At 36.9% G+C, this 25,320-nt stretch overlaps 5 protein-coding genes and 1 pseudogene across 5 annotated transcripts; 2 read left to right on the top strand and 4 right to left on the bottom strand.

The window, feature by feature from the left end:
- Positions 1 to 401: 401 nt before the first annotated feature.
- On the top strand, positions 402 to 2,740 carry LOC133724853 (rac-like GTP-binding protein RAC2). Its single transcript, XM_062151732.1, has 7 exons — positions 402 to 709; positions 820 to 907; positions 1,237 to 1,346; positions 1,433 to 1,496; positions 1,608 to 1,672; positions 1,795 to 1,860; positions 2,457 to 2,740. Exons 1-7 carry the CDS (start codon positions 611 to 613, stop codon positions 2,553 to 2,555), a joined length of 591 nt encoding a protein of 196 aa, XP_062007716.1. The 5' UTR covers positions 402 to 610; the 3' UTR covers positions 2,556 to 2,740.
- A 1,628-nt stretch (positions 2,741 to 4,368) lies between these two features.
- On the bottom strand, positions 4,369 to 5,713 carry LOC133736962 (senescence-specific cysteine protease SAG39-like). The gene is made up of 2 exons (XM_062164582.1): positions 5,234 to 5,713; positions 4,369 to 5,136 (listed from the first exon to the last, which is right to left on the bottom strand). Exons 1-2 carry the CDS (start codon positions 5,661 to 5,663, stop codon positions 4,544 to 4,546), a joined length of 1,023 nt encoding a protein of 340 aa, XP_062020566.1. The 5' UTR covers positions 5,664 to 5,713; the 3' UTR covers positions 4,369 to 4,543.
- An 858-nt stretch (positions 5,714 to 6,571) lies between these two features.
- On the bottom strand, positions 6,572 to 9,606 carry LOC133727526 (bifunctional riboflavin kinase/FMN phosphatase-like; annotated as a pseudogene).
- Positions 9,607 to 11,964: 2,358 nt separating this feature from the next.
- On the top strand, positions 11,965 to 13,433 carry LOC133727515 (L10-interacting MYB domain-containing protein-like). The gene is made up of 3 exons (XM_062155111.1): positions 11,965 to 12,112; positions 12,393 to 12,559; positions 12,661 to 13,433. Exons 1-3 carry the CDS (start codon positions 11,965 to 11,967, stop codon positions 13,222 to 13,224), a joined length of 879 nt encoding a protein of 292 aa, XP_062011095.1. The 3' UTR covers positions 13,225 to 13,433.
- A 2,650-nt stretch (positions 13,434 to 16,083) lies between these two features.
- Positions 16,084 to 16,611, bottom strand: LOC133727506 (small ribosomal subunit protein uS9-like). The gene has a single exon (XM_062155104.1). It carries the CDS (start codon positions 16,576 to 16,578, stop codon positions 16,084 to 16,086), a length of 495 nt encoding a protein of 164 aa, XP_062011088.1. The 5' UTR covers positions 16,579 to 16,611.
- A 2,651-nt stretch (positions 16,612 to 19,262) lies between these two features.
- LOC133736951 (DNA-directed RNA polymerase II subunit RPB7) lies at positions 19,263 to 20,715 on the bottom strand. Its single transcript, XM_062164570.1, has 2 exons — positions 20,525 to 20,715; positions 19,263 to 20,144 (listed from the first exon to the last, which is right to left on the bottom strand). The coding sequence occupies exon 2, from the start codon at positions 20,105 to 20,107 to the stop codon at positions 19,577 to 19,579; it is 531 nt and encodes a 176-aa protein (XP_062020554.1). The 5' UTR covers positions 20,108 to 20,144; positions 20,525 to 20,715; the 3' UTR covers positions 19,263 to 19,576.
- Positions 20,716 to 25,320: the final 4,605 nt, after the last annotated feature.

Here is a 25,320-nt window from a genome sequence, read left to right as displayed (position 1 = left end):
TCTAGTGCATACTCAATGAATTGGAACAAAATATTACGAATAAGTTCTATGTTTTGAACCCCATTTTACGATACAAGATTACAAGAGTAGAAGACAATACCTTTCATTTGTGTAGGGTTCTAAGCTTTCTTTTTACACGCATCGATTATGAGTATTTGATTAAATTAGGCAAGGTTTTATTTTCTCAAAGACTCATGATTAAACCCTTCCTTGTCCCACACTTAACCAACTAACAACACTAGCACCAAACGCGCCAACACATCCTTAGTGGTCTTTTTTAGGCTCTCTGGCCTTCCCCTTAAAGAAACAGAAAGCCATTTGCAATCATAGTAACTACAGAATAAAGCAGCAAAAGCTAAAGTGGGTGTTGTTGTGGCCCTTATCTTTTTAAATGCCAACTTGCCCTCCATTTCTATTCAAAATTCAAACTCACCCACCAAATTCCACATCCTCATATTTCTCTGTCTTGCCTCTAATTTGAGTAGAAAACTAAGGAAAGAGAGGCAGAGGCAAAGTGGGTCAAACTACATCATGGAATGAACAGAGAGGAGCTTATAGTTAGCTAAGAGGGTGAAAGCAAAAAAAAAAAAAAGCAGAGTTGCAGAGAAAGATGAGCACAGCTAGATTCATCAAGTGTGTCACTGTTGGGGATGGAGCTGTTGGAAAAACTTGCATGCTAATCTCTTATACCAGCAACACCTTCCCCACTGTAAGAAGCATGGTGTTAATTTCATCACGATTCATAGTTAAATCAGTTCAGTTTGTTTCATTAATTTATGACATTTTTTTTCTGTTTTCTTTTTCCAAATTTTGTTGTAGGATTATGTGCCTACAGTGTTTGACAACTTCAGTGCTAATGTGGTGGTGGATGGAAGCACAGTTAACCTTGGATTGTGGGACACTGCAGGTAAGTAATTGCTCTATGTGGGTGCTTGGTTTCTGCTATTTTACCATGGTGCAGATTATCAAGGTCGTATTACTTATTGAAGTAATGGTTCTGCATAACACAAAATGACTAAAATAATTAAGCCTGGATAACTTAAACTGGGTTATTCCTAGGAAGATGTTCTTTTGAAAGACTTTATGCCATCATATTTTCACTTTCTATCTGGATTATTAATTTGGTGGTGGATTTTGTATAAAAGATGGTTTGAATTGGTAATATGATAGAATAAATACCATGAACCTTCACATATGTGCAATATGCATATGCTTATTATGGTCTGGTGACTTCAGGACAAGAAGATTACAACCGGCTGAGGCCTCTTAGCTATAGAGGTGCAGATGTGTTCTTGTTGGCCTTCTCTCTCATCAGTAAAGCCAGCTATGAAAATATTGCCAAGAAGGTTATTTCGTAGTTTCCACTTTCCCCTTTCAATCTTTTACTCTCAGCTGTCTGAATCCAAATTTAAATCACGTTTATTATTTACAGTGGATACCTGAATTGAGGCATTATGCCCCAACAGTCCCAATTGTGCTTGTGGGAACAAAACTAGGTATGTTCTGTTTATACTAAAGGAACAAACTTCGGTGATAAGCAAACTGTATACATGTGTATGAGTGCGGCCATCTCAGTCTGTAATTATATGTGATTGTATTGGCTGCAGATTTGCGAGACGACAAACAGTATTTGATTGATCATCCTGGTGCTACACCGATAGGAACTACACAGGCAAGTCCCTTAAAGAAAAATGCATGTATAGGAGTCGATATTCTATCGTCTTTCTCTTGCTTCCTAATAGAAGTTCTTGTTGTCAATACATAAAAGTGATGACTATATTCAATTTTGAGCAGGGTGAGGAACTGAAGAAGACAATTGGTGCTGCAGTCTATATTGAGTGCAGCTCCAAGACTCAGCAGGTAATTCGGTTAATTTCCTAATGATTATAACTAGTCATAAAACTGTAATTAAAACCAAAATGTATGAACCTTTCTCAAGTGTTCACTAGAAAATTGAAAAGAAAGGTGGATCAGGAATTCCACCTCTTTATTACTACCAATATAGCTGTGATATCAAAGTCCACATCAGCTGTGATGTATATGTCCTACAATCAAATATTGTATTTTCTTTTGGTAGCAGAGATCATAGAAAAAGCTTTAGGGGGTATATTTCCCCACAACTTTAATTATGACTCAAATTAATGTTTTTATGTTACCAATGATTCTCCAGGCTTCATTATATGCTATACTCTCTTTTGCTTGTAGTGACACCTTAGCCTGTACATGTAAATATGTAATTGCTTATACTGAGTGGAAACCATTGGATTTATCCATTGAATATGATTTCTTTTTCTGTTGCATAACTTGGTTGATGAAAATTAATCTCACATGACTAGCACTATTGCCAATTCAGTGGTGCAGTAGCTTGTAGTTTGTACATATACTTGATACATTACTTGTGAAGTTTTGCATACATTAGTGCTTAATCGAATTTTGTGTTCTGTGGTTTGTTCTAGAATGTGAAAGCTGTGTTTGATGCTGCCATCAAAGTTGTTCTGCAGCCCCCTAAACCTAAGAGAAGGAAACGGAAGGCTAGGACGTGTGTATTTCTGTAAATGTTCTTGTAGCTCTCTCTATTGTAACAGTCTACAATACCTCTTCCAAGTCTTCATTTCAATTAATGATGCCACTACTTCTGGCATTTGTTGCTTTCATTTTCTGCTAATATTTTTCCATATATATGTAATATTAGTGTTCCATGCTTGTTATGGAATATAAAGGCAAGTATTCTAGATTCCTATATTGTAATTGTTGTGGTCAACCAAAGCAAGATAGCTAAAAAGTTCAATCTTTGTTAAGATGGAAAATAAAATTAAAGCTGATATGCAGCAACTTATCAAAATGATAATTGAGCTTTCCTAAATTAACTTTGTACTTGTAGTTTGTATTTCATATATATGCAGCAGTTATCAAACTTCTTATATCATTGATTCATATAATCTACCATCAACTCCAACACAGTTTTGATAAAATGGAAAGGATAAATTCAATGCAGAAGATAATCCCCCCTTACACTGCATCAGCAGGAAGAGTAGCAGTGAGCAATGTCATAAGGTGACTATCATTATTCTTCCAGTCTTTCACTGCTTGTGTAGACTCAGAAGGAACACTAGTATCTTCAGTAACCATGTATTGTATCCCATCAAGTCAACACCCTCCAATATATGTACACTAACCGGAATCTCTATGTAATATAGTTGCATATCTTGGAAATGAAACAGACACTTGCAGCAAAAAAGAAATAAAAAGCATATAGGATCAGTTACATCTCCTTATAATTTGAATTTATGAATTTAGCTACCTGACTCATTAATCTCTCTCTCTCTCTCTCTCTCTCTCTCTCTCTCTCTTGCAACAGAGCCTATTTCCGAAAGCAAAACAGGCTCTGAAAATAATCCTTTACAGCACGCGGATCAATTTAGTCTGCTTTTGGTACTACTACCACCCAAAATGTTAGCATTACTATTACCATAACCTCATCTGTTGGCACTACTCAATAAAACCCCAAATGTCTCACTTTAGCCCCTAAAAATTGTGAAAATTTACTAGCTAAGCAAGTAAAATATAACTTTGTAGACAAGAAACTAAAATCTTGAAAGCTGAAGTTCCTCATATCAATTCAGGCCATTTAATGTCTTTGTTTTTCACTTCAGTGCATCACAAATCAATTCAGTGCCTACGATACGATAAAACTATTAACTTTGATGGTTACGTTTCACATGGCAACTTATTCCATTGTGGTACCATTGAATGTCAAATCTGAGCAGTGTACGTTTCTTTCTGGAAAAAATTAAATAGATAAACAAGATTTAGAATCTTGGTTAGAAGCAAAAGCCTCATGACAATGCAATAGCATAGCTAAGACTTATCTTATTATAAGCCATTCATAATCATAGAACTCATCAATCTTCATGTTGTTGAGATCAATCTTGCTATGAACTCAGTCACAGGGTTGTGTTTCAGCAATGACATCAACAAGCTATGCAATTAATGGAATGACAAATGGAAGAGAAAATGAACCAGAGAGAAAAGTTATCCAATCTTGTGCAACTCGATTCATCTGTTATGAGCCTGTGAGCTCCCTAGCTACTTGCGGTGTTGAAAGATACTCAAATCATAGATCCTGGTACTAGGGGTCTAAGCTCATAAATTATCACTGACAGAAAGCTCAGTACATGATATACTTATAGCACTTGTACGTATCTCTTGCAAGGAGCTACACTAGTTTAGTTAGATTTATTATGGCATTTCCAAGATAAGTGCAATCCATGGAATTCTAGAATGGAACCAAATGGAAGAAGGATGAGTGAGACTTAATCTCAAATTTCCTTTCCTCAGAGAAGAAAACGTACTTTGCAGACATGGTAGTTGGATAATTCAACTAGACATGGTTCTTCACTTTTGTATTAAGAAAACCTTGCTAACTTTCTTACATATATATATGGTAGCTTTTATGTATTACAAGGCACATTCATATACACATAACAATATGGTGTGTGTGTGTGTGTGTGTGTGTGTATTCATTGATTTCATTGCTGGTATATTAAGCAGTGGGGTAAGAGGCTTCCATAGCAATACCACAAAGACCTTCCTGTGCAGCAACATCTCTTTGCATTCTTATGTACCCTTCTTCACCCCATTCTGCCCCCCATGAGTTCTTCACCAACCAATACTTAGTCCCATCATCACTGACGCCATAACCAACAGCGGTAACACCATGATCTAGGCTCGTTCCACAAGTTCCTGTGAAAACACCACTTGAATAGAACTGGAAATCAGATCCACTAGCATCAATGGCAACAGAAATAGGTTGATTAGCGACAGCCTTAAGAAGTGCACTTTCACTGTTTGCGGGCACATCTTCATGGCCAGTTATCGAGGCTGCATGGTTTGCTTCCTTCTTGGCATTGCATGTACCATCAACACCAGTATAGGGGTAATTAGCCTCGGTACTAAGTCCATGATTTTGATTGATGAACTGAAAGGCATCATCCATCAAGCCTCCCTCACAGCCTTGGTCTTCACCATTGACATCACAGTCCACTAACTCTTGTTCGGACAAAGAAATCAACTTACCAGTTGAAAGTTGAGTAATTCCTTCCATGGCTGCCACTGCTGAGAAAGCCCAACAGCATCCTGTATATACAAACAACATATTATTAGCATTTAGAGTAGAAACAATTCAAATTTCAAAGTGGCTCAGAGCCAGTTAGCTAGATGATTAAATACGTACCACATTGGCCTTGGTCCTTGATGGGAGTCACAGCTCCTTTTTGCCTCCAGTCCATTGTAGCTGGCACGGTAACATTTTCATATTTGAAAGAAGTGGTCTTTGTGGAACATTCATGCCCCTTGAATCGATTTCTTGAGGCTGTGAACTCTTCATTTGTAAGGTCTGCAAATCTATTGACACTTAATTTGTAAGGTTTGTGTACTTCGTCGTTGGAAGATTCTATAAAGGCTACATTGTCCTTGAATATTTGGAAGCGCTTCTCCTTCTCAGCAATGTCAGTATATACACGTCCATAACGAGCCATCCATTGCTCGTATCTCCCATACATCATTGCATCTTGGAGACTGCGGGAAGTGGCTTCAGAAGACCAAGCCCCTAGCATGAGGATCAAGGCCAAACAGATACATTTGCACTGGTTGATGAACTCCATTGTAGGCTAGGCTATGATGAAGTAAAAGATATAATGAGCAGGTATACAATGAAAGGGTAGACTGCTGAGTTTATATAGAGAAAACAATGGTGTTGCTATGACATCTCCGTGCCCCAAAAGTTGCTCTGCAATATTTCTGCCCCATAAAATGTTCTGATATGACACATTTGATGTCACGACAAGTTAATAGCCAAATCTAAATACAATAATGATGTTTCTTGTTTTTCCCCTTACTAACGCTTATAGTCTTATATAGAATAACTTTTTGGCATATGTGAGCAAACCAATTCTTTGTGTATGTATGCTAATCTAAAGACTAAATGAGCAAAGTACTTCAACTCATCATTTCTAAGTAAAACAAAATTCACTGCTTTTGTTTTTTCAAGTTAATTAGCACAGAAATAATTTAACCAATTTAAATTACACCTCCCCCGGATTAAAGGAAGTAGGAGGGCAACCAAAAAAGATGTTAATTAATCAAAGTTCCAACTGATCATCACACCTGTATTGTATATATGCAGTTACGAATAATCCAGCCAAAGTAATAGGAATTAGACCCGACTTCTGAATTGGCTAGCCAATTTGAGAAATTAATGTGAGAAGTTGAACTTTTGGGACCAAGTGAAAAGCTTCCCAGGTACCAGAGGTTTAATTATACTAAATATAAAGTTGTGTTAGATTTTGACTGATTTATTGTGGTACCATTTTCATAACCTTACAACTGTGGGTTTTGTGCCGAAGATCACCAACAATTGTTTTTCATTGTCCAACAGACAGATACTAAAAGGGACTAGAAATAAGAAGGCAAACAATTCACTTCCACTATTAAATCATTGCACATTTATTATCAAAGTTGTAATAGAGTACATTACTCGTTTCTCTCTTAACTAAAAGAAAAGCTCAGCATATCAGTATTCAGTAGTGTCGTAGCTCATCAGTGGCAACCATAAGCGTGTTTTCTCTGGGTAAAGAGGCACATAAGCATGCTCACTAAATATTGGCAAATCCAATGCAGCACCTGCAATAAACTTGCATTCCTCGAGTGTTTCTTCATCCAGGGATGAAATTTCCTGCTAGCATGCTTAACTTTTACAGCTTTACATGTTTTTTGAAAGCGATTAAGTTTAGAAGAAAGAATTCTGGTGACATAATAACAGCCAAGACTTGTTTCACTTGATTAAATTAGAGGCACTGTCTCTACAGATCAGAACAGGAATGTGATGTCTTCTCTTCTTTTTCTTTTTATCTGTACTAGTTTATCTTCACAATTATGTTGTTACTTGTTACCTTGCTATTCAATCCACAGATGTAGGCAACAAGCAGCGATTTCACTTGCTAATTTAAGATACAGCAGTTGTCTCCATCAACTAGATGTATTTGATGCATCAAAGAGCCAAGTAGATTTAAGTAGACAAAAAGATTGTGCATATCAAATGGAACTAAGAGCATCAACTAAAATTGAGTAATCATCTTGTTTTACTTTTGGAATACCAAAACAGAATGAATTGTCAATTGATAAGCTAATTATTTTCAACAGTTCCTAATTGCAAAAATAATAAATGGTCAAAAAAGTTAACTTAGTTAAGGTTGATTGCTCAGTCTTTTTCTTAGGAGAGCAGGAACTGTGATCAATTCCAATCCCAACCACTATCCTGTAGCTCTTTTGCATATCCACTAGAGCCCACCCAAATAAAACTCACCAAAACTTGGTCAGGCAGAGCGGATTTTCCATCCTCTGATTATGTTTAGTGTGCGGATTAAATTGAATGCAGACTTCCACAATTCTTAACCATAACACCACATGCCTCCAATTGAGTAAAATACCTAGTTTAAATAACTTGAGGAACAAACACCCCATGCTAACTTAGAAGCATTAAAGCAGGTAAGTTCCAAGAAAAAGTCAAATGTATCTCTAAAATCAGCAAGAAATTGGGTTAATGATTGTGACCCGGAACTTAATTCATGAAGCTTATGGAATAAAAAGATTCACATACATGCATCTTCGCCGACAAACTCATTGACATACAGACCACTCAAATCATTTTGTTCAATTGGGTGCATTATCTACCCCTGAAAGCATATAACAAGCATTTATTGAACAGGAAAGGAAGGGCACATAGCTAGAAGATATACAATCTTCAAAAGGAGGAAGACCCCAATGCTCGGGTTGAAACTCCAACAGTGAATGAAGCACAGTGTTTGCAAGGGAACAACAACCAACAGCTTCATCATGGGGTGGAACAGCCACTACCTCCGTTCCCGCAGCATTGGCAGCTTTAACACCAACCCTGTTGAAATAGAATTCAAACACTTGTGAGTTGTGACTAGTAAAAACTGGTCAAATAAGGAAAATGACAGAGGCTGCAGGAGTAACTACCAAAAGAAAACTCAAGTTCACCAATAATCGGCTACATCTTCAGGTACCTATGTACTCTGCTTGGTTTATAGTAGAATTTTATGGACTATTCATAAGAATGATACAAATTTCAGTTCAGATCTATATGTTTAAACAATCTGGTGAGTTCACTACTATCTTATAAAAGGGAAGTAAAATGAAAAGGAGTTGATATTCACTTAACAGAAGATGTAAGCACTTGTATATGATCGGGGTAGCCTTATAGTATATGATCTGACCAATATCTTAAATTTTCTGTGAAAGCACTAGCTTACAAATTTGGGGAGGGCTTCCCCGCTTTAACCTGGTCACTACCAAGGAATCTGAAAACCACTCCTACCAACCTATATAAAGGAATTAATAAATTACTAACGTATGAGAAATCACAGATCAACTATTATGTTTTTCAGAGATTCTTCCTTCTTGGCCTAAAGGAAACAAGAATAAGCTCTTTATAAGTAAATCCCTGATGAGTGATGACTTTAAAGATCAAATCATAACACTTCTTTGCCAAGCACATCAAGAATAATTCATTTTGAAATGGTTTGACAGATGTAGCTTTAGTATCAGCTTTATAAGCTACCCTCATTGAAGCCCATAATAAGCAAATAACACAATATAGTAGGACACAAAAAGCAGTTGTAAACGTCTTCCCATTTCCTGTCAAATTTTGGCTCTGATATGATATTGGAACAAGAATCTGAAGGTCCAAAAGATTGACTTTATTTAATACATATCAACCTCACAAAGAAAGAGCAAAAGAAAGTAAAAACCTTGATGGGGTGAGATCTTTGCGCAAAACGTCTTCCGTTTCCTGTCAAGTTTTGGCTCAGATATGATATTGGTCATTCTCAACAAGAATCTGAAGGTCTAAAAGATTGGTTTTATCTAATACATATCAACCTCACAAAAAAAGAGAAAAATAAAGTAAAAACCTTGATCGGGAGAGATCTTTGCGTTTACATGTTCACATAAGGATTTGAAGCACGAGCAGTAGGTACTGCATGAGATGTTTGATAAGACAAGTAGCACCAGGAAGAGCTTTCATGTACTTCAACTTAAAAGTATACACTTAAGAACCTAGCACAGAAGAAACATTACTACAAAAGCGCACGTACTATAATATATGAGGCATATGGTTGTCATCAGAAAAGCTCTTTTGTTTGCTTAGAGAGAGCCTTTTAACATGTTAAATATGTATAGCACCTTGGAACAGGGTGATTGTTAGTTTGCTAATTTAAAACTCTAAACTGGCATGTATCTGTATGTATGGGTGCGTTTGGGGGGGGCTGTTTTTGCTCCCCTGCTTATAAGCACCTGACCCGTGTCCTCTCCTCCTTTCAGCAATTACAACACAATGCCATCGAACCCTTCTCTTGCGCGGCAGTGAACACGCACAAGACATCTCACTGAGTACTGCCTCCTCTCATTCGTGTTCGAAGCCTCAATCCAATCCCCAGATTTTCGTACCAGGCTCTGAAAATCGAAAGCTTTCCAGGTATTAATAACTCCTCCCTTTTCAATTTCAGTTCCTATTTCATCTTTCATTTCTCAATCTATGATTCCCTATCTGGCTCATGCTTCTATATTCAAATCCTTGTTTGCAATTGTTATTGAGTAAGCTTGATGATTTATAAGTTCACAGTTTCAACCAAGAAGCTGATTACTTTGTAGTTAAAGCTAGAATCTTGTTTGTCAAGAGGTGCTCGCCTCTTGTTTCCTTTGTTTGTCTTTTCAATTACCAATTATCTAGCTGCTACTTTTATTCTGTATTGCTATGTGACGTTGGGTTTCTGGGCTTAGAAGAAGTGCATGTTTGATCTGGGATTTTGGTTGTTTTTTTTTTCTTCAAATTTTGCTAGCTACAGATTGCTTGGTTTTCTAATGTTGGAAGAAATGAGTTTTTTCTTTGAGAAGCATACAACAGTAGAGTTTTGAATTGCTTTAGGAGAGTTGTTTCTGGAATTTGAACTCATTAGTGAGCTGCTGAAAATGTAATTGATCTTTAAACTGTTCTGCTTCTGTCCATCTCTACTTCTCCAATTAGGGAAAATTGATCGAGGAATCATAAGTGATGTCTTGATGAGAAGAAGAATATGACTGGTTTTGTTTGAATTTGTTGATCAAGGTACTGCTATAACTGATCTTTACCTAGAAATAAAACTTTACGACACACGCTTTACCAAAAGAAAGTATGAATGACTATGCTGCTTGAGTGAAGTTTCCATTCTTTGAGTGAACTTTGAAAATATGCTGCTTTCTGAAATACTTGTTTTTTAGAAAAACAATTGTTACTTTCATTAAAGTAGTTTCATGTTTCATGTTTATGAAAGCCTCGACGTGGGGGGATCACTTTTTGTTGACTGAAGTCTTCTCTAATAATTGAGTCTCTTGCCACTTGGAGGTTGAGTAATGAGTTTGGCATTCAGGCCATACCCTCCTATTGGATTTTTCCTGAGATGGGCTGCTATTGTTTTTTGCTCTTTTTATTTAACTAAAGACACCCATTTCTGGAACTTGTTGGCTCCGCGTCCACCGAAAGTCGTTAACCTTCGTCACCATCAGCATTTGGATTGCTCCATTTCTTGTAGATTAAATGTTTTTTTTTTCTTTTGATCAGATGAAAGAATGAAATCATTGTCTTTGTTTTTTCCTCTCACCTCTGTGTTTTTGCTAGAAATGTTAGATTTTATTAGCTTTAATTTTTTCTATATCTTAGATTTTACTGTTTTTAAAGGTCCTGGAGTGAACAATAGAGGTACTTCTGTTTATTCATTTACTTTTGTTACCTCCATAGGCTTTAGTTTATTGACTTTCGTTTATTTATCTATTAGCTTATTCATTTACATATGAATTTATGATTAGGACTTGGCTTGTGAAAGAGCTGGGTTTTGGTAATGACATGTGGTGCAATAAATTCTTTGTTCTGCCTCTGGAATTTCTTTGTTGTGCTTGCCATACACTTGCTCTGTTTTAATAAACTTTGATTGTTCCTCCGTAATGCTTGAGTGCTAATTAATCATTGCAAGTTCATTGACAGAAATTGTCTATTAAGAAGTTTTCCTGGTGTAGTTTGGTTTGTTTCATATATAATGTAATCGTTGGTTGTTCGTATGATTCATCATTTGTTTACTGGTCTAGTGATTAAGCACATTGTTTAGATCCCTAGCGTATGACTCATCCTCTGCTAATCTATATTGGATATCTTGGTTTTTTTTTTTTAATTAAATTTTCTTGCTTGGAGTCTAGAAGGAGTTTGTGATTCAAAGAATGGAATATGCAATTCATAAAATTTGAAAAGATGTGATTTTGTGATTTAAAGTCTATCACTTAGAAATCCAGGAAAATTAAGCTTCTTTCCGAACGCAGCAGCTTAGGAAGTACTGTCTGAACAATACTGTTGGATAGAAGACTAGTGCCAAGTTAATTATTTGCAACTCAATTACTCCTCAGATGCTATTGTAAAGGATCTATGATTTGGTGATGTTGATATTTGATTTGCTAGAATCAAGTGTTACATTTTCTGTCTGCTCTGCTGTAACCGGTTAACATCAGTGTCTTGCAGCACTATGGATAATGGATTTTTGTATTTTATTGCTACATATGTCAAGATTAGATGGGGTCATGAAATGTCCATCCGATGAGGATTTTTACTATTGATTGCATACGCTAAATGATTCAAATATTGTCACAGTTCTAGAATCTTTCATTACTTGATGACATTGCTTGTTTGTGCTGTCATATGGCCTTTATTTTCTGCACAGTAAGAACTGAGCTATAACTTATGGATATATGGCTAGTTTTGTGCAAGACTGCAAGATATTTACATAACATCTACTTCTTTGGTTATAGCTTTGTATTTGGAGTGCGTGATAGCTAACTTTTCACTCATCAAAACTTGTTAGTATGGCATTTGGTCCCAGTACCATATGGATTGTCACAATTGGTCGCAATTGTGTGGGTGTTGCAATTTTCAACTATGAGGTTATGTCAGTTTTGGCTGTTAGCTGGCTTAAACTTATTTTCCTTTATAAACAGATTCAGATAGGCTGCGGTCTATTTAATTATGCAGTGGACTATCTAGTAGCATTTTAGAATGTTTGGTAATGTGTTAGCCGGGGGGCTTCTTGTTCAATCTTCTGCATTCAGTTTGTCACAGCAAACAAGTGTCAACATATTCCATATTCTCATAGTTTACCAGTTTCATGATATGTTTGCATTTATTTTTCTTCCATAGGTACTAAAGCTTGGGCTACTTTTGATAGCGAAGACAGTTCGATTTTGCTGATCAACCAAGAAGCTTCTCCCATAACTGAAATAGGCGTCATTCTAAGAAACGGGAAAAGAATATACGAAAAAACAACTGAAAAATAAATGGGATTCCCTTAAAGAACATTGGAAATTATGGAAAGAATTGAAGGGGAAAGAGACCGGTCTTGGGTGGGATCACAAGAAACGGACTATTGATGCATCCGAGGAGTGGTGGCGTGGCAAAATTGAGGTTTGTAAATATGTTTCTTTATTTTCTTTCACAATTTATTGCATTTCCTTATGGTCTTAAACATGTTATGATTGGTGATAAAAATTTTTTTTTTTTTTCAGAAAAACAAGGAATATGCAAAGTTGAAGAAAAAGGGGATTACACCCGAGTTTGAAGTCAAGTTGGATAAGATGTTCATGGGTATTGCAGCCACCGGAAAGCATGCATATGCACCATCTTCTACACTACCCATTCCTAAAAGTCCAGAGCAAGGTGGCAACCTTGAAGGTAGTGGTGACTCTGAGGACAATGATCAACCTAAAACCACTCTACCTAAAAGAAAAAGAAATGAGAGAGCTGAGAAAGGTAAAGGAGAAAGACCAAAAAAGGAAAAGGTGGGAGGTGCTGCTCATTTGGCTAAACAAATTGACCAAATGTGTGAGTCAATTGAGAGTACAAGTACAGCAACTTCAATGATCAATACAGGTGTGCAGGAAGGTGGAGGGACTAGTATTAAGGAAGTGATGAAGGATGTCTCTTCATTGCCTGGAGCTGAGCAGGGTAGTAGGTTGTGGTTTTTTACCACCCGATTGTTTTTAAGTTCAGAGAAGAGAGAGATGTATTGCACCATGGACGATCCTAACTTGAAGGTGGAGTGGCTGAAATTTGAGATGAATGAAAAATAGAATTAGGTTATGTTTGAGATTTTAAGTTTGTGTTTCTTTCAGCATGTTTTTATTACGAGATTTGAAGTTGATCTTATCTTTTTCAGCATGTGTGAGGCAATTCCCTAAACCCTATTTTATTATATAAACCTTATTATACTGCTAATGGATTATTAAATGTACTAATGTCTTATATATACTTTACAAATCATGATCATTACTTTTTATTATGTGATTAGTTTACATTTATAACATTTAGTAGGTTGCCATTTAAATTTGCAGGTCTATGATTGAAATATGAACAATTCGGGAGTAGATGAAGTTGAGGATGAGATATTCTTACGAAGTGTACAACTTAATGCTCTGCTCATCCAACATTATTATATGAACTATGTTCATAAAACTCCTTGCATGGTATCTCCCTAAACAGGTAATAAGTGGATAATGGAAGTATTACGAGGGAATGACAGTCGGTGTTACAATGCATTTAGAATGCAAAAGGACGTATTTTTTATCGGTTATGTAGCGATTTGGAAGTCAAATTTGGGGTGTTGGGTTCAAACAGGACAAGTCATGTTGAAGTAGTGTGAGTGCTATTGTATTGCCCAGGACAGGGATGTAGAAATAGGTCAGTAGCAGAATGATTTCAACATTATGGTGAAACTGTTTCTAGATATTTTAGAGAAGCGCTAGATCTTTTGTGTAAACTAGATAAAGAAATAATCAAGCCGCCGGATCTGAATTTAATGGGGTTGCACCAGAGATAATGAGGGATAAGAGATACATGCTGCATTTTAAGGTATTTATGATATTGTTACTTATAAATTATCAATTTCCTTAATTACTTATATTCATTGAGAAATAACATCATTATTTACAGGATTGTATTGGGGCTATCGATGGATTGCATATTCCCGCTTCAATAGCTCCTCAAGATCAAATACCGTACATTGGTAGAAAAGGAATACCAACTCAAAACGTTATGGCAATATGTAATTTTGATATGCAATTTATCTTTGCATGTGCGGGTTGGGAAGGGTCTACTCATGATACAAGAGTGTTTCTATCGGTTCTTCGAAATCCCGATATGAATTTTCTTAAACCTCCACCAGGTAATATATTTAATTATAGTTTTTTTAAAAAAAATCTTTAATGCTATGAATGAAGTTTTGTCAAATTTTTAATATTTATTTATTTGGCAGGAAAATATTATGTAGTAGATTCGGGATACCCTCAAATGAGTGGGTTTTTGGGACCTTACAAAGGTCCAAGACAACATTTTCAAGAATATCGTAGGCAAGAACCAAGAAATGAAAGAGGTATTTAACCAAGCACACTCTTCTCTTAGAAGCGTTATAGAACGCACAATTGGAGTTTGGAAAAAAAAGTGGAAGATTTTAAAGGACATGCAAGGTTTTTCATTTGAGAAGGAAGTGAAGATTGTCATTGCCACCATGACACTTCATAATTATATACGGAGACATGCACATCGTGATAGACATTTTGTTCATGGTGAAGAAAGAGAAGGTGGTGGGTCAAGTCGTGGGATAGAGATAGATGATGATGTAGAAGAAGAATATCATGGTCATGGTGCACAAGAAATGGAAATAATAAGAAATAGCATTACTCAAAGTTTGATGAGTGCGCGTAATAACGTGAACATTTGAATATGTTATGATATTTTTTGTGGTTACTTGATGCGAACCAGAAACCAATTGCTATTAATGTTACTAATATATTTGTATAAGTTATTTTTAAAATTGTCCAATATTAATCATATGCTCACCATAATTTATAAAAATTGAAAGTTGACAAAAATGAATAAGGACATAATAAAGATTAAAAATAATAACAAAAGCATTTGATCAACATTGTATTACAAAACAATCAAGGCAAAATAATCTCTTATGTCCAATTTGGTCATTCTACAAACAAAAAGCACAAGCCAGTTTGAGTTTACCAAACACTTTGCCACTGACAGCACTTATAAAAAGCCAGTTTACCAAACACTCAGCTGCTTTTCTTTTCAGCTACTTTTTCTCAGAAATAAGCATAAGCCAGCTTTTCTGAAAAGCACAGCCATACCAAACATAGCCTATATCTGTGACATAGAGGAACAGTAAAGTGGCTTACTTTTGTTGATACATCAGGAGTCAATAGAGCTCATAGTCCTTTTGGCGGTTGACGAGTCATTAAGTATCTTCCCTATCTCCCTCTTCTCTTCCCTTTCCTTATTCCTTTGAAGACACTTTTGTAGCCTGCTCTGCCAGACACAGTTTGATAATTAAGAAAAGGGTGCGGCTATTGCCACCCTACCATTTTCTTAGTTCACCGTACAAACATTTGAATTATTGAAAGACTATATTACCCAAGTGCAAAATGACTAATAAATACACTAATTTTCTAAAATCCAAATATGTAAGGAAAAATAAATACATAAGTAATTAATTAAATACAAAGATTACTTAATTTCTCATTGGATAACATTAAGGGAAAATTTCGTAAACAGTACACCAAGTAAAGGTCACTAATAATTTTCATACATAAAGTTCCAAACCTAGCATTTTGGTACACGGACTCTCAAGCCCGATCCACTATGTAGACACGACGTCAATGACGCTGTTAACTTTAATGTCATTATTCATTTGTCGAATGATAATTTAGTACTTTCACACTCTGGCTCATTTTTTTGGTAAAAAAAAAAATGTATCTCCTCTGACTCTCTCCACACCCAGAAACCTCAACCCGGCGACCACCGCATCTCCTCCACCTTCCAAATCCATACCCACCAAACTCAACCCCACTTCTAATCCCACCGAAACCCTATTCTAATCCCATCCCCATCACTGATCACCACCACGATCCCTATGCCCATCCCCATCACTGATCACCACCACAATCCCTATGCCTCATACAAATCTGGTCCGAATCGGTCCTTCTCGGAAAGGCGCAATTCGAAACCGACAACAGCAGCCACTCGAAACCTAGCTCTGGCTCGCAACGCCTTGGATCAGCGACGAGGAGAGTACGGTCATACATGACGAGAATGTCCTTGATTTCCTTCTTGCTCTGCTCATCCACGAACTTCTGGTAATAAGCAACCAAGGCCTTGGCGATGCTCTGATGGATGGCGTAGATCTGAGAAGTGTGACCTCCTCCCTTAACGCGGATCCTCATGTCGACACCGACGAAACGGTGCCGTCCGAGCAGAAGGATGGGCTTGTAGGCCTTGAAGCGGAGGATCTCCGACTCCACGAGCTTGATTGGGCAGCCGTTGATCTTGATCAAGCCGCGGCCTTCCTTGCAGTAGGTGACAGCCACCGCCGTCTTCTTGCGGCCAAAGCACTGGATCGATTTAATCGGGGGAGCCGCCATGGTTGTTGCTCTCTCTCTGTGTCTCTCTTAGGGTTTGGGATTATGGTAATAGGTGTTGATTCAGCAGAGGAGACATGCTGTGGATTAATGGTAATGGTTGGAATTGCAAAGGTTATCGGGATTGGGAGAGGGGAAGAGAGATGGGTGCCCATGGCCATAGTGTGAGAGAGAGAGAGAGAGAGAGAACACGCTAGGTGACTAGAGAGAGAAAGCTGGGTCTGAGCAAACTGAAAAGACTATATTACCCCTTAAATTAACGGCGTCATTGACGTCGTGTCTACATAATGGGTCGGGCTCGAGAGTTCATGTACCAAAATGCTCGGTTTAGAACTTTATGTATGAAAATTATTAGTGGCATTTACTTGGTGTACTGTTTGCAAAATTTTCCCTAACATTAATCTTTATCTTCTCCACCCAAATTTGAATTTATTACTTTTTTTTTTTGTCTTTTTGTTGCCTCCTCATCGTTAATTAAAGAGAGTTTCTATTGGAACCTCTAAATTTGCTCATCTGACCTCTCTACTCTCTACACCTCCTTCTTGCTTTTAAATACCCAATGTTTGCTCACTAGACCTCCTTTTGAATTCCTAAAATAACCTTAGTTATATTATTCACATACAAAACAAGAAATTACTCATTATACCTCTAATTCACTCACTACACCTCCATTCCTTGATTTTTTTTTATATTTTTTTATTTTTTTATATTTTGCATGCAAACACAAACTTGGACCATATTTTATTACTAAACAAAAAATAAATCATGATTCTAGCTAGAACCATACTTGCAGTACGCACACATAGTTTGACTACAATATTTATATATAAAAGTTAACTCATTAACTCCTATGCTCCTATTAATCGAAACAAACTCATATGCTCCTATGTGGTGATTAAACACACTGAAGGCCATTAAGAAGATTGATAATGTTAGAGTCGAACACAAACGCAGAAGAAAAAAAAAACAAAGCAAGAAACACCAGCAATAACCAAACGCAGAAAAAAAAAAAAAAAAAAAAAAATTCTAAAAGCCATCGTCTCCCATCCAAAAACTCTCATCATCCAACCAAACCTTAAACAAAGTCTAGATTAAGAACTTAATTAGAGTTCTGAAAAAATTTCTTAGCCTTTTAATCAACAACAAACTTTATACTAGTATTCAAATAATACCTTACTTGGAGGCTCTGAAACATTGAATTGTGTATCCATTAATAACGTTATTTCAAATAGTTGCAATAGCTCTTATGCACGTTGCTGGCTTTGACGTTGTGATCAGAACGGGAACGTTATCATGGATGAGAGTAAGATCACAGGTCTAGGGTTTAAAACCACTGTATCGTGAAAACTAGCTAGGTAGAGAGGTTTGTAAAGAAAATATTAGTTAATTAAAATTCATTGTCTATAATTGTCATTTTATAAGAGGATATATATGTAATTCAATAATTCAAAAGAGGTAGAGGTCAAATGAGCAAATTGGGAGGTCCCAATAGAAAATCTCATTTGTTATTCAATTCACAAAACCATTAGTGTTAACTTTATCAAAATCTTTGCAATACCCTTTGTGAACACCGAAAGTAAAAATTTAAAACACGAAAAAAATAATCAATTTCATCTTCATTTCTCATAGTTCTAAACTTACTACTTTTTTTTTTTTTTGAAGAAACGTATTAATCTTTCTACATGGATTGAAACAAAGAACACTGAAATTGAAAAAGAAAAAAAAATAAAAAAATGAAAGTAAATCATATTATGATTTAATTTTTTGAAATAGATTATGATTTTATTAGAAAATTTTAATATATTTTATTTTTTTATTGGTATAAATTAAATGAGAGATTTTCGTTAAAATTTTTTTTTTTTTTAATTGGATATGTCATATAAGGATATTCTTGAAAAGAGAAATGAATCAGATAAGTAAATTTAATAATTGAAATTAAAATGTAGGGTGTAATAAGCAAGAATGATGAACAAAGAAAATTGTAGAGTGGCACTGGCCGCATCCTTAAGAAAAAAGGAAAATGCAAATTGACCAGTCCAAAAGGGATGGTGAAGTAGACAGCAATTTGATACTTGTGTCCAAAAGCGTCCCGTCCAAATCAAAAATGGCAGCCAAAATCTTGGATTTTTGGGTCCCTGTATTCCAGTGATTGGATGCACAGTAGCAGTAGCTCGTGGCTAAGCCAAAAGGGCTTCTTTCATTGTCTTAATTAATAATGAGGAATTGTGAAAGAAAAGCTTTAAATCACTGCATATTTATTATCTAAGTCTTAATAGAGTGCAAATACTTTTGTCTCTCTTACTCATATATATGAAAAGCTCGACCTATCAGTATTGTTCTAGCTCCTCCAGAGACTGAGCATCAATCTGGAATATAAAATTCTGAGGAAATTCCAAAGTAACAATAACAAATGTTCTTCTCCAAAACTATCACAGAGAAAAGAAAAGATTGCCACTAACCTAGAATAAATCTTCACCAATTTCAACTAATACTGAACAATTCTCCAGAAACACAAGCTTCAAAAACACCAATCTTGATGCATTTGTTTTTTTAGTAAGTATCAAAATCTATCACAATTCTTCTTCAAAAATTCACAAATTCAGCAAATTTCAACTAAATGTTCAAGAGGTATCCTACCATCATCAACATTACAACGACTATCCAATAGAGTTCAACACAAGACAAACTGGACTTAATGTCAATACATTGGCTTGCTAACTCTCACTCTTAATAAGTTCCTCATGGTGATCAATCACTACATAGAAAAAAACTGAACATATAAGATCACTCAAATTGTCAGAAAATACAGCATACAAAAGCCAAATCCAAATACCAAGAAGGTTCACAGTTTTTGTTGTTTTCCACAGATCAAACTTTACTTGGCTGACATTACATTTGCATGTCTATAAATACTAGATCCCACAAGGTTTACATGGTGTTTGAACCTGGACATAGTGACTCAATGACTCCTCCCTTTTGTTAACCCTGGGTTTTGCATTTCCTAAACACTCGCAGGATCGTTTATGACACCCAAGAAATCATCTTTGATAGTACCAATGCAGAAAATTTCTGTTGCATCCACTCGGGTTCCAATTATCTTCAACCGAACTTCGCTATCTTTCTGAATCTTAACAGATCCGTCTGATGTTGTATAGTTTGGCATATCACCAGACTGAAACTCCATATCATCCGGTATCAAATGGTTTGAAACAAAGATTTGAACCGGACCAGCCTCAGCAAAAAAGCCCATCTTGTTCACCATTGTAACCACGGCTTCCAAGATCTCTCCTTTAAATGGTCTGAAAACAACACACTGATACTTGACTGGAAATGAAACAAACCCTGTGCCATCACGAATCAGCCCTTTTCCGATGTTCTCAATCCCCGTAATGGCAACCACAAACCCATGTTGGCCACTGCAAGTCCCTTCAACATCTTTCATGAGCTTGGCTACGAGATTCTCCCGGAGATTGCGGCCAAAGTGACGAGGGTGAAGCTGCATGTTCCTCTCCAAGACTATATGGAAAAACATTTTCTTCTTTTTTTTTGGTAGAAATTCTGAAGCGCACCTGAATGAAACAAACTAAATTAACAAACACATTGAGGTACTTTCAGTAAAAGCATCTTTGTTTCACCGAACAGGTTGAGATACTTCGTGGTTGTTATCACTAAAGCCTGAATTGAATAGCAACTGATAAAAATAACCTAAAGCCTAAAGCATCATACCCACAAATCCTGCAACGGTGTTATACATAACTGGAAAATAAAGAAAGCGCTAAATCAGGAAAACCCAGAGGTACCTCAATTCACAAACAGCGAAAAATACATAGGAAGAGAACAAATTGAATCACTCCCATATATGAATTTTGGAATCAAGAGAGAAAGAATATAACAGCACCGCAAAATCATTGATCGATAACGAAAGAGAAGAAGAGCGTGGAGACTTAACCCAAACTGGTGGAAACAAGGTTTATGAGAGGAGAATACTGGTTTAGGGATTTGGTGTCCCTATATGAACAGGTCGACGGCGCGTGTATCGGAGCAGCGGAGCGACGCGGGTGGGCGTCGGCGAGAATCACCGGGGGTGGTTGGCAAGGGCAGATCGACCAGGGCGGCAGGTGTGGTTGAATGAGGAAGGACCGAAGCGTTTGAGTCTGATATGCATTAAGAGTGGGCCCTGCTGGGCCTGTGGCAGATGGGGATGACAATGGGCTCGGAAGTTGGGCCTGCGGAGGGATTGGACTGGATGAGGAGACGAATTCTGGTGGATCAACATTAGTATGTATGTACCTGCAATTCTTTAAAAGGAAAATGATTTTCGTTAAATAAAATAAAACGTGACGGGAGACATAGACTCGACCAGTTTTGGGATTGAGACACCGATAGCCCTTATGGTTAGGACTATAGCCGAGGGAAGACACACTCGACACTTCTACTAGAGAGTTTGTTGGAGATATAGGGACCTAAATGAGGAAAACAGGAGCACCCAAAGACACGAAGGGAAGAATACGAGGGAGGAGTACTAAAGAGACGATGATGCAGAGTATCCCAATTGAGAATAGGGGTGGGAAGGAGATTAATTAGATAGACAGAGGTCAAGGGTGCTTCAACCCATAAGCTTTGAGGAACACCAAAAGTGAGAAGGAGAGTGCGGGTCATGGTGGCAATGTGGCTATGTTTGCGTTTAGCGAGACCATTTTGTTGTGGTGTATGGGGACATGAAAACCGTTGTTGGATACCCAATGATTGACAAAAATGAGAAAAAGCATGATTTACATATTCAGTGCCATTGTCACTTTGGAGAAATTTTATGGATCCATTAAAGAGATTACGAATCATGGCAACTAAATTTTGAAAGTAGGTAAGAACCTCATTTTTGCGACGCATTGGATAAATCCAAGTGTAACGTGAGAATTCATCAGTGAAAAGAACAAAGTATTTAGACCCACTAACAGACAAAATGGGGGACATCCAAACATCACTATGAATAATATGAAAGAGAGTTGTAGCAGATACATTATTGGAAGGGAAGGGAAACTGTGTGATTTGCTAAGTGCACAATCACGACAAAAATTACGAAAAGTAGATTGAGATCCAAGAGTGATCTTTAACGAAGCTAAAACTGGATATGAGGGGTAGCCCAGACGATTATGCCAGAGAGAGGAATGAATGGTGGCTAGAGCATGAGGAGTGATGGGGACGGACGACAAATGAAGCAGATAAAGGCCATCTTTACAGGGGCCCTAAAACAATAAACAACCAATTCGTAAGCAGAGGATTTGATAAAAGTTAGGAGCAAAAAGAAAATAGACAAGATTATCTTGAGCGAAATGAGCGACATACAATAGGTTTTTACGAATAGAAGGAATACGTAAGCCATTTTCTAAAAAGAAACGAGAGGTGCCTAATGATAAATAAAGGAAGGTTACCAGAATGGGAAATCGGCATTGAATCACCGTTACCCATATAAACGTTACGTGGGCCACCATAAGGTTAAGAGTTATGGAGAGGCATGGCTGTCATGTGGTGAGTGGCTCTAGTATCGGGATACCAATTCAGATTACCAAGAAAATGGGCTCCGGCAAATGGAGGAGCTGTGGTTAGGCTGGAAAAACAATGTGGGCAATGAGTGAACCATGCTGATTTGTTTGACAATTAGAACACCACTATGGGCCTGGACCAAGAAGCCCATTTGACTAGGTTGGACCGGCTAACCAAGGAGCTGGAGAAAAAGGTGCGTTTGCGTTCTGATGGAACGCGAAACGCGTTTTGAGGCCGTGCACCCCCACTGCGGAAACGATGTGTATTACGATCACCGTACAGCGGCCGGCTGCCGTCACTGCTAGTCTGGGGAGGACGTGGCTATGATTCCGGTGCTGGGTTTTGATGAAACAGGGTGGTGCCTAAGGTAGGATCAGAGAAACGGGTCTGTTGAGCTTCAAAAGCAAGGATTCGAGCACGGAGGTCAGAGAAATCAGGTAGGGATGAGGATTGGGCAAAAGCAGTACGGAGCATGAGGTAATCGGGACCAAGCCCATAAAGGGTGGCGACAACCAAGTCAGCATCAGAGACAGGTTGATTGATGGAGGCCAGAGAATCAACAATTGATTTGGCTTGTTGAAGATACTCATCGACGGATTGGGAACCCTTTTGAAGATCAAAGAGTTGGAACTTGAGGCTTGTGGCACTGGCAACGGAACATTGGGAGAAGTGGTGGGCTAGGCAATCCCACATCCCCTTAGATGTATCAAATCCAATGGTAAGACGAGCCACGTTTATAATCAGTGATGTTGTGAGGATGCTAACAATTTGCTAGTCAGTGGTGAACCATTTTTCGTGCTCAAGATTAGGAATGGTGGTGGTAGGACTGCCGTCAGTGGCAGTGGTTGTGGTGGTGGCAGAGGTTTTAGGAATAGATCCATCTACATAACCCCAAAGCTTGGGACCATGAAGGTAAGGTTTAATTTAACAGAGCCAGACTAGGTAGTTTGTTTCATTGACTTTGGTAAATTGGGCAGTGTTTTGGGAGGGAGGATTAGACGAGGAAGAACCCATGAGAAAAAAGGATGAAGGAACTGGATAGAAGGAGGAACATGACACATGAGGTAAGCTAGCTTAACACCTTAAACTATTGATACCATGTAGAAATTGATTCTCATTGATTTGTACAATTACATTCTTTACAATATATAGGAGTATGTATGATCAATTTTACATAAGACAATAATGTTGTATTAACTACATTAATAACAATATCAAAACTGATGCACGACATTATAGCCATTTTATTGGCTATTCAATGGAGAAGACTGATTGTCTCTAACACAACCAACACAGTAGAAGTCGAGACAACATAGACAGCCACGTGTCAACCATTAATAGAGTTTTTTTTTCCTTTAGAGTTAGTTCAAGTGGTGAGAGAGAGTTATAAATTACGTTAGGATTAGATTACCCTCCAATGTAACTTAAAAACTTATTTTTTTGACTTCCTAAGTGATACCTGAACTTAAAAACTTATCAACGTGATACCTAAACTCATAATTTCATGTCATAAAAAAAAACCTCATAATTTCATAACAGCGTGGTACTTCCATCAGTCTACCATTAGTAATTTGTTATAATGAAGCATGTGCGAAGCGTGTGACTTGATTTTCAAGGATTTTGAATCATGCTGCAGTTGCTGAGATTGTTGATGAGGCAACCTCTGCCAACAACCTGAACTTGCATGAGATCACCCATCACAAAACATCAGTAACCCAGTTTCTCCAAACCATGTTGCTCCTTGTCCAAAATCAGAACATGGCCCATTTGGTCTTCGTCTCCCTCCTCACCCTCACTCTTACTTTAATTTAATTTTTTTTTGACAAATTACCCCAACTACCTTCCCTTGCAATTTTGTTTCTGTTTCTGTTTCTCCATTTTTTTTTCCTCTTTGGCAAGTCAATCATGAATTAAATATCATTATACAATAAATCATTTTTGTCGTGAATGTCATTGCTGATTAGAAAAAGAAAAAAAACAACCTGATGGGTAGGACGAAGTGCAATCTATCAAAAGCTTTGCAATTAGTGTGGTCGAGTTTAGAGCTCATATGAAAAATCACGATGTAACTAAGTTTGGGGATTTTAGATATGTCATGATTGCTATACAAAACTGAAGAAAGGTATAAGCATATTACCTAAACTAAAGGAGATCCAAAACCTCTCACATCTGATTAAGCAACATTGATTCAAGATACCATTTCTAGTGACATAAAACATTCTATAAAGTGATGATATGACTAATTTTTCAACTCTTTAATTTATGTATAATGTAGCTTGTTTTGTAAAGCATTCAAGTTGCTTGTTCTGCCATAATTAAACTTCAAACCATCACATTCGAGAGATAAAATGACTATGATAGAGAAGTTTTCGATGGAAAAGAAAAGAGAATTGCAAAGAGTTTTGAAGGTCTCTGTGTCTGCGGGAAAATTAGAGTTTAGAATTTGGGGATGATTGACTTGCCAAATAGAAAAAAAGAAAAAAAAATTACAAGGGAGGTTAGTTGGAGTAATTTGTAAAAAAAAATAAAAATTAAAGTAATAAATAAATAAACGGGGTGTGTGAATAGCACCACCTTTTCAGAAAATCATTTTGTAATTTAGCCACCGGACACAGTCTCAAATCCTAAAAATACAGTATTTAATTTTCCGTTTTTGTTTTCCAAGACATTTTTCAAAAAAAAATTGTTTTGCAAATTGTTAGAGGACACACTATAAGGATTACGTCAATTTAACATTTTCAAACATCTTAACGAAAAACGACAATGATTTGCAAATTATCACGAATTAACACTTGAAAATCCGAAACTATGACAATTCTAATTGGCTATCCACATTCAAAGTTCGTATTAGAAATTATAGCTACATGATGGTAATGAAGAGTTTTATTTAATCGATTAAAATTGAAGGCTAGAAGAGGCAGCACACACCATTACAAGTGCCTGCGTGTGGGACTCACGCACCTCCCATCTAACCTCAAATATGGTTGCAAGGTCTATGCCAAAATGATCTTACAATTCAATAATAAACTTTTATACCTATTATTGAGTCACAATTCACTTATGACAGATGAGGTTTTTTATAGGCCTATGACACTTGAAATGAGTGATGGAGATCAAAAGAATGGATGGTTAGATGTAATGGACAAACGTGTAAGCATAAAATGTGGATCTAGTCTTTAATTCCACATAAAAATGACGTAAAAG

This window comes from Rosa rugosa, chromosome 1 (assembly GCF_958449725.1).
Source record: "Rosa rugosa chromosome 1, drRosRugo1.1, whole genome shotgun sequence".
NCBI classification, from domain to species: Eukaryota; Viridiplantae; Streptophyta; class Magnoliopsida; order Rosales; family Rosaceae; genus Rosa; species Rosa rugosa.
Note: the sequence above shows the minus strand (reverse complement) of the source record. Positions and strands in the feature narration are given on the sequence as shown.

Coding starts and splice junctions, on each gene's coding strand:
- LOC133724853 (XM_062151732.1), top strand. CDS start 611: ATGAGCACAGCTAGATTCATCAAGTGTGTCACTGTTGGGGATGGAGCT. Junction 908..1,236: donor TGGATTGTGGGACACTGCAG/GTAAGTAATTGC, acceptor TGGTGACTTCAG/GACAAGAAGATTACAACCGG. Junction 1,673..1,794: donor CACCGATAGGAACTACACAG/GCAAGTCCCTTA, acceptor AATTTTGAGCAG/GGTGAGGAACTGAAGAAGAC.
- LOC133736962 (XM_062164582.1), bottom strand. CDS start 5,663: ATGGAGTTCATCAACCAGTGCAAATGTATCTGTTTGGCCTTGATCCTC. Junction 5,137..5,233: donor CAAGGACCAAGGCCAATGTG/GTACGTATTTAA, acceptor TTGTATATACAG/GATGCTGTTGGGCTTTCTCA.
- LOC133727515 (XM_062155111.1), top strand. CDS start 11,965: ATGGCATTTGGTCCCAGTACCATATGGATTGTCACAATTGGTCGCAAT. Junction 12,113..12,392: donor ACAGATTCAGATAGGCTGCG/GTCTATTTAATT, acceptor CGTCATTCTAAG/AAACGGGAAAAGAATATACG. Junction 12,560..12,660: donor GGTGGCGTGGCAAAATTGAG/GTTTGTAAATAT, acceptor TTTTTTTTTCAG/AAAAACAAGGAATATGCAAA.
- LOC133727506 (XM_062155104.1), bottom strand. CDS start 16,578: ATGGCGGCTCCCCCGATTAAATCGATCCAGTGCTTTGGCCGCAAGAAG.
- LOC133736951 (XM_062164570.1), bottom strand. CDS start 20,107: ATGTTTTTCCATATAGTCTTGGAGAGGAACATGCAGCTTCACCCTCGT.